This window comes from Spinacia oleracea, chromosome 3 (assembly GCF_020520425.1).
Source record: "Spinacia oleracea cultivar Varoflay chromosome 3, BTI_SOV_V1, whole genome shotgun sequence".
NCBI lineage: Eukaryota > Viridiplantae > Streptophyta > Magnoliopsida > Caryophyllales > Amaranthaceae > Spinacia > Spinacia oleracea.
In genome coordinates, this window is record NC_079489.1 from 37,964,586 (window position 1) to 37,972,912 (window position 8,327).

The window sequence follows — 8,327 nt, forward strand, 5'->3', positions numbered from 1 at the left end:
ATGAAGAAGAAAGAATTTTGAAGAGTCCGTCTGGGTTATCAGTATGTACCTATCAAAATGATCCAACGAACACGGGTTTAGAGCACAAAGAAGTAAAATTACTAAATCAGAAACAAGAAATTATTATATCAAAGATTAAAATTTTCACAATAAAATATCCTTGTTGTTTTCTCCCATATTAGGTTTATTCTAATCAGATCAGTTCTGATCAATTATGATGTTCTGTTCTGATCCGTTATGATCAGATCAGTTCTGTTAGTTCTGATCAGACAGTTCTGTTCTGATCAGTTATGATCAGATCATTCTGCTCTGATCAGCTCCAGTAATAGTATCCTTGTTGTTTTCTCCCATATTAGATGTGTTCTGGTCAGATTAGTTCTGATCAGTTATGATGTTCCGTTCTGATCAGATCAGTTCTGTTCTGATCAGTTCAGATCAGATCAGTTCTGTTCTCATCAGTTCAGATCAGATCAGTTCTGTTCTGATCAGTTCTGATCAGATGAGTTCAGTTCTGATCAGTTCTGATCAGATCAGTTTTTATCGGTTCAGTTCTGACCAGTTTGTTCAGATCCGTTCTGTCTTAAGGATTTCAGTTTCAACCTGTTCATAGAGCTGCTTCTACTTCACATTCTGTAGATCCAAATATCTTCTACTGAATTTTTTTTCTCTTATTGTGCTAGCTAGGTATTTAAATACATGAAACCATTCTCTCTATTCTTGATAAGTTTATAGAGAATAAGAATATTCAAATCACTATCACCACTAATCAACACATCTACCATATTTATTGTCGCTTATTGTCACCTTATAGATTTTTTGTTTTTTCTTTATAAGGGTTGTAAATTGTAATATTCTTCGTTAGTTTCAACACCTATTTGCTTATTATTTGACACTAGTATGTGCCCGTGCTAATGCACGGGAACTTAAGATTTTAAAAAGTTAACTAAATATTATTTGCCTTTCTTATACTTGTACTTAATTATATTTTTTTGGTTAATATATTTTTACTTACCATTTCAAATTTGTATTTTTACTTACCATTTCAAATATGTATCTTACACAGAAGCATTGGAAGCTTTGGACTTTAGTTCAAGTGGCCGCCGGTTTTAAGCTTCTTCGTGGAATTTGGGATCTACTTTATCCCAACATCTCTCTCCCAAGCGTTTTACAGGTGCTTAGTGTTAAATTTGACATTCTTATTATTATGAAGAATTTGCCTTCATTTTTCTAATCAACTTGTGGTTGTGTGTAAGTGATAAAAAGATTAAATCATACATATTATCAAACAAAAAATTTGAGTGCAATTATTAGACTCCTGCCTTGGATATTTTCTTTTAGCTTTTACCATCTTATTCATTATGTTGAAATTTTGTGCTCATAAATGAGTGAAACTCGCATGCTTTGTTTTCCTTGTTGAATTCACGTGCAGTTGAAAGTATGACCTTCTATGCTAAAAAAATATAATATGGAGTTAATGGAAATGAAGTTCTAGTGAGAAGACGAATATAGGTACCAAATATTAGTCACTAGTGAAGAAGAATTAAAGAAGAAACATAAAGTTATGTCATGTGCTTTTCAGAATCAATTTATAACATTTGGTTTTGTAGAAATCCTGTTGTTTTTAAGAAGGCTTTTAAATCAGTAAATGCTTTTGTAAAAGAGATCTTGTTTAAGGTCTCTTGTAGAAGCACTAATTAGATTATTGGTAATATCTTAGGTTGGATAGGTGCCTCTGTTAGAGGTGATTTTGTTTGGTGGCCCTCGATTAATGTAACCTTGATGTTTCAAGGTCTCTTTTGTTGTTAATAAAATCATTGTTAATTGCCAAAAAAAGAAAGCATAAAGTTATGTTATGAATTATATGTTATATCAAGGTTATAAGAATGATCATAACGTTTACCTATAAAATTTCATATTATACAACGCATATTACTAATTATATATCTTATTACTATACTATTTTTCATATAGATATGGATACAAGTTGGATAGATCTACCCACTGGCCACCCTGAATATGTCGATTGTTGTATGCAATTCATTGCGTTTGCCAAGCAAGGTCTATTCGAAGGAAAAATTAGATGTCCATGTAAGAACTGTAAGGTGGATAAATGGTTCCCGGTTAATGATGTAGAGCGACATATTTTGTTTAAGGGGTTTTATAAGTCGTATAGAAATTGGATCTTTCATGGTAAAGGGGATATGGTTCAACGTATGTTAGGGAGTGATGGAGGGAGTACTAGTGAAGGATCCCTTGGTAATCAAAGTGGGTTTGTAGGTCGAGATAATATGGGAGGACTATTAAGATCAGCTTTTAGTGTTAATGTGCCACCCAATTTTCCAACTTTAGAAGCAAGAGAGGATGGTGAATGGACTGAGGAGCCCGTGTCATACGACACAGATGTTGAATATGATGATTCTACAATAGAAGAAGATGCGACATATAAGAAGGTACTTCAAGCTTCTGAGGAGAAATTATATGAGGGGTGTATTAATTTTTCAAAGTTATCTTTTCTTCTACACTTATTTCACTTGAAGTGTATGCATCACTGGTCCATTGAATCTTTCAATATGCTCTTGAAGCTGATTTTAGATGCATTTCCTCAAATACTTGATTTTCCCTCGTCTTATTATTACAGTAAGAAAATGATAAAAGACTTGGGCCTTGGGTATGAAAAAATTGATGCTTGTCCTAATGATTGTATGCTGTATTGGGGTGAATTTTTAGAGAAAGACAAATGTCATGTTTGTGGTAAATCGAGGGGGAAAACAACCAAGGGTAAGAAGGGTGACGATGTAAGTGATCAAGGTACGAATACTTGTAAGAAAGGTGTGCCAGCTAAGGTAATGCGATATTTTCCTCTTATCCCAAGACTAAAAAGAATCTACATGTCATCAGAAACAGCAGAAGATATGAGATGGCATGATACAGAGCGATTGGGTGAAGATGATAAGAAGATTTTGAGGCATCCTTCCGATGCCTTAGCGTGGAAGGCATTTGATGAGCGTTATAGAGATTTTGCATTAGACCCTCGTAGTGTTCGATTAGGTCTTGCGAGCGATGGGTTTAATCCATACCGTTTAATGAACACTACTTATAGTACATGGCCAGTGGTGTTGATTCCTTATAATCTTCCACCATGGCTATGTAAGAAACCATCTTCTTTCATTTTGTCCACACTTATTCCCGGAAAAGCAAGTCCTGGAAATGATATTGACGTGTATTTGCAACCATTAGTTCATGAGTTAAAATTGCTGTGGGGAGGGGTTGAAGCTTTTGATGCTTTTGACGGAGTGAAATTTAATTTGCGCGCGGCTCTGCTTTGGACTATTAATGACTTTCCTGGCTATGCAATGTTCTCTGGTTTGAGCACAAAAGGTTACAATGCATGTCCTATATGCATGGATTCCACACCTTCTGATAGATTTGGGAACAAGATTTGTTATTGTAGCTATAGAAAATGGTTACCCGCAGATCACCCATATCGACGTCAGGGTGAAAAGTTTTGTGAGAAGTTTGGAACTAATGAGTTGGGTGAAGCCCCATCTCGTCCTAGAGGCACTGATATATTGAGGCAACAAGAAAAGGTCGAGTATGTTTATGGAAAGTCAAAGGCACCACCGAAAAAGAGACAAAGAGGACATACTGATAACAATGATGTCCAAGATGAAATTGTCTTTGGTACCAAGAGAAGCATATTCTTTGATTTGGTGTATTGGGAGCATAATCTTCTAAGGCATAATTTAGACGTTATGCACATTGAGAAAAATGTGTCTGAGAATCTTTTGGGAACACTTCTTAGTATGGATAAGAGTAGAGATAATAGGGATGATCGAGAAGCCCTTGAAGCATGGAGAATAAAGACTCACCTTTGGCTTAGTGCTGATCATAATGGAAATGAATACATGCCTCCAGCTTCCTATTCTATGTCTAGGGAGGAAAAAGAGAGATTCTTACCTGTTTTGCAGAAACTTAAAGTTCCGGATGGATATGGATCCAACCTTTCTAGTTGTGTGAATATGAAGCAAAGGAAGTTGATTAACCTCAAAAGTCATGGAAACCATGTTCTAATGCAAGATATCCTCCCCGTCGCCTTAAGAGCTTCTAATGCTACAAAGGTGATTGACTTGTTGGCTAGATTGTCTTCGTTTTTCAAGAAGTTGTGCTCCACCAGTATTGATCCAGATGATTTAGATGGTCTTCAAGATGGAATTGTTTTAACTCTTTGTCAGTTGGAAATGGAGTTTTTGCCTTCGTTTTTCACAATCATGGTCCATTTGTTGATTCACTTAGTGGAGGAGGTTAAACTTGGTGGACCAGTGCAATACAGATGGATGTATCCCATTGAAAGGTTTATATCTTACCTATGTGAATTATATATTTTTTTATTAAATAATTTACATTTATTATATACAAATATTTTATTTGAAAGGTACTTGTCCCATTTGAAGTCACATGTAACCAATAAAGCCCAACCTGAAGGATCTATTGCGGAAGGCTACCTTTTAGAGGAGACAATTAGGTTTTGCTCGAGATATCTTCAAGGTGTTAAGACCATCTTCAACATGCCTAAAAGGATGGATGATGACATTTCAAATTCTGATGATTACTTATTTAATTCCGGCGGTCGAGTCATTGGAAAGGAGGTCAGCATTCGCCTTGATGGTCAAAGCTTAAAACAAGCCAATCGCTACGTTTTACATCACTCTGATGAGATCAAAGGGGATCTAGAGTAAGTATTATGTTGGTTTTCTTTTGAATAACAAATTTTGTAATAAATCACTCTTATGTTTTTTCTTCTTCCATGAAGTGAATTTTTAACCGAGAAGCGTCAAATGAACTTAGAAATTTCCGTCGCGGAGAGTGATGAAAGTAAATGGATCATTAATGAATTTGGAGGGTGGCTGCGAAACAAGGTTACTTAAGTTCTTTTAATGTTAATACATACTTCTGTTTTTGAAAAAATAAACTTTATTTGATATAATTAAGTATTATCGTAGGTACATTTCATAGATGCAACCACCGAAGATGGGAAACTAAGAAAAGCTTTGGCGGGTGGTTTGCATTCTTATGGTAGAAAATTAAAAGGATACATAATCAATGGATACAAATTCCTTTCCACTGATCGCGATTGTCGTCTTTTGACACAAAATTCTGGAGTTATGGTTGAAGCGGATGGAGTGGCATACTACGGAAAAGTGATGGATATCTATGAATTAAATTACTATGGAGATTATAAAGTTGTATTGTTTCGTTGTGATTGGGTAGACATTCGTAGGGGTGTAAGAACATATCCAAACGGCGGAGTATGTGTCAATTTCTCTAAATTGATGCATACTGGACGATTATTGCAAGATGATCCATTTGTCTTCTCATCTCAAGCAAAACAAGTTTTTTACATAGAAGATGAGATACAAAAAGGATGGTTCCATGTTGTTAAGAATAAGCCTAGAGATTTGTTTGATTTAGGTGATTCTTTACCAGTAGCGGAAGAGGGTGGGGCCGATTGATCATGCTTATTTATTTTACGCCGTTATTCTTTGTATTTGTATTCTATTGATTCGATCTATGGACTTATTATCTTTTATTTTCAATGTACTAGTTATATCATGCTCTTTTCCGGAAGCTCTTGGGTTACTCTCTTGTATTGTCTCTTGGTTATTGGGATTATTGCATAATAAAGTAAGGATTGAGGTGAGTGACTAATGAAGGGAAAGATTAAAAGGAAAGACTGGGATGATGGATTGTGGATAAATCTGCAATTCAGCAATATGATATCTGAATTTAGTTTAATGTTTGAAACAACGTTTAATCTTATATCATTCACCTTAATTAGGTTTGCAGATTAACACATTTATTTCTCTGTACACCCATATATAGTGGTGAGCCTATTGACGGTTTCACCCCTATGAATGTCTTCACAATGTAGCATGGCCGAAGTTTGTAGCAAATTACTGAAATTTTATTCAAAATAAAACTAACTAAAGGCTGAGCATCTGCATCTGTGCTGCTGGTTTCAAGCTGAGTTCAGCCTTTTCTTCAAGTTGTTCTGGGTAGGGTTCTCTAATCTGTTCTGATGTTCTGTTCTGATGTATGCAGGGGCTGGTTTTTTTTCTCTTGCATTTTGGTTCTTTTCTCTTGCAGTCTGGTTGCAGGCGACTTATCGGTTGAGGTCTGCTACTATCTTTTTACGTTACAGTTGATTCTTCTGTGTTGGCTGGCTTCTTAAGTGTTTCAGCTTCCTGTTGTGTTGACTTCCCGCCTGCTATGCTAATATTTATGAGTAGATTGCTTTTGCAACTCAGTAGCAGGCAACTTACTATTTAGAAGCTTAATATAGATGTGGAGTTAATTGGTCGACTATGAACCAAAGGACAAGTCTCATGTATTGTTTCTCTTGTCTTTGTGATAGAATGGATAGATGTGTGTGTGTGTGGCGGGGGATGCTTCGATGCGTTGCTTTGAAATAGACAGTAAATCTGGTTGTGTAGGCAGCTTTGTGGGATATACCAAGTCACCTTACCTTTCACGTTCCTTATTTGTAACTAATTTTACTTAAAGAAAACTAAGCTTAGATAGGAATTTCACCTCCCAGATGCTGCAGCAGCAAAGAACTTCTCTGTTCTGCGGATCGGTTCTGGAACAACAAAATGTGAAGCCTGATATGACCATTGATGAGAATCTCTGCAAAGTTTTCCTTTGAGACGCTTGATGAGTTGTTGGAACTCCTTTCTCTGTAGTCTATGTCCACAAAGTATGAAGTGTGCCGTTTGTTTATTTTTAACCTTTTCCAACTCAGGAATAATGTTTAAGGAACTTGAAGTTGCTGCATCGCTATCATTTGCTGTCAAATTCAACTTACTGGTTCCATCTTTACTTACATCTTCATCATTATCAACAAACAGCTTACTTCTGATACATTCATCATTGTCTTGCACCTCATCAGTCTTGTTTAACACTAGTGTGCCACGCCTCTTTTTCCCCGCTATTTTACCAGCATGTTTTCCACCCTTACTAACTGCATCACTCTCATTGATTGTCAAATTGGACTTAGTACTGATCTGCTTTCCACCATCAACATTCGTTTTATTTGCATCGCCCTCATTGACTTGCACCTCAGACTTGTTTAACACCAGAGTACCACCACGCCTCTTCTTCCCAGCTAATTTACCAGCATATTTAACACCCTTACTAGTACTTTGATCATTTGCAAGAACAGGTTCGTTTTCTTTGTCAAATTTCGTTTAATCAAGATGACAGTCTTGTAAAGATAACAGTTTTCTAGATTGATGTACTGTTTTTGGATTTGTTCTTGTCCAAGGGTCCCAGAGTAAACTTGGTGTGCATCGGGATTCAGTCTCAGTTTGTCCTTGGCCAGTAAGATTGCAGCCTGGCTGCATTTGCTGATATGCCAGGAGTTCTCTCTATAGGAGAAGTTGTCTCTTGGTTTATAGATCAGTGAATTTCTAGACAAAAGAAGTATGAGTCAATTTACTGCTAATCTGTGGTTCCATCTAGGATTTTGTTAGTGTTTTCTGCTTCCATCTGTTTATAACAAGGTTTTTGAGTTGGTTGCTTATTTTGTTCCTTCTTTAGTTGATGGTAGATAATGTCCTAAGTCTAGAAAGATAGGGCTGAACATGCTTACCTACATTATGAATTCCAACTCTGACATAAGAACGAAAACAATGCCACCAAATTTCCTGATAACGCCATTGTATATATATATACTATATGTTAAGATAGAGTTATAGTACCCTTAAAAAAAGAAAAAAGATGTAGTACCATACTACTAATACTAATAGTATCCTAATATTGATTGATAAAAATAAGTTTCTTGTTTTCAAGAAACACAAACCTGTCAAGTATTATGTTTACAGAGTGTATTTTTTGTTTTATGGAGCAAATTCTTTTCTGAAAGAATAATGGTTTTGTAAAGATAAATATTCTATTTAATCCAAGTCATGGTGTATTCCATGTTATTAGGTTCTGCATTCTTTGATTATTGAGTCTCTATGTTCATAATCGAACTTATTGGCTGACTGCACTGCTAGATTTTTTACGGTAGTCCATAAGAATTTTGAGCTGTGTATTTAGTTGTGGCCTTACTAGTTCAAATTACACTATCATCTTGATTAGACAAAGTATTAATTAATCCCAGATATGCAGCTTGCTTATATCCTATTTACTATTTAGTGTTTCATTCTTATATTTGTTGGTTTCATCATTTTTTTTATTCATGGCTGATTGTGTTTCTTACTTGCTGAACAGGAACTAAAAAGTCATGACTTACAGTACTAAAAGAACATTTTTAGCTACCGATGACA

The 8,327-nt window shown here is 35.6% G+C and overlaps 1 protein-coding gene across 1 annotated transcript; it reads left to right on the top strand.

Annotated features, from left to right (window-relative positions):
* Nucleotides 1-1,973: 1,973 nt before the first annotated feature.
* On the top strand, nucleotides 1,974-5,510 carry LOC130469637 (uncharacterized). Its single transcript, XM_056839035.1, has 4 exons — nucleotides 1,974-4,351; nucleotides 4,433-4,732; nucleotides 4,811-4,916; nucleotides 5,001-5,510. The coding sequence occupies exons 1-4, from the start codon at nucleotides 1,974-1,976 to the stop codon at nucleotides 5,508-5,510; spliced, it is 3,294 nt and encodes a 1,097-aa protein (XP_056695013.1).
* Nucleotides 5,511-8,327: the final 2,817 nt, after the last annotated feature.

What these genes read in the sequence shown, in the direction of transcription:
- LOC130469637 (XM_056839035.1), top strand. Translation starts at nt 1,974, where the DNA reads ATGGATACAAGTTGGATAGATCTACCCACTGGCCACCCTGAATATGTC. An exon ending in TGGATGTATCCCATTGAAAG is followed by an intron (nt 4,352 to 4,432) that starts GTTTATATCTTA and finishes TTTATTTGAAAG; the next exon opens with GTACTTGTCCCATTTGAAGT. An exon ending in GAGATCAAAGGGGATCTAGA is followed by an intron (nt 4,733 to 4,810) that starts GTAAGTATTATG and finishes TCTTCCATGAAG; the next exon opens with TGAATTTTTAACCGAGAAGC.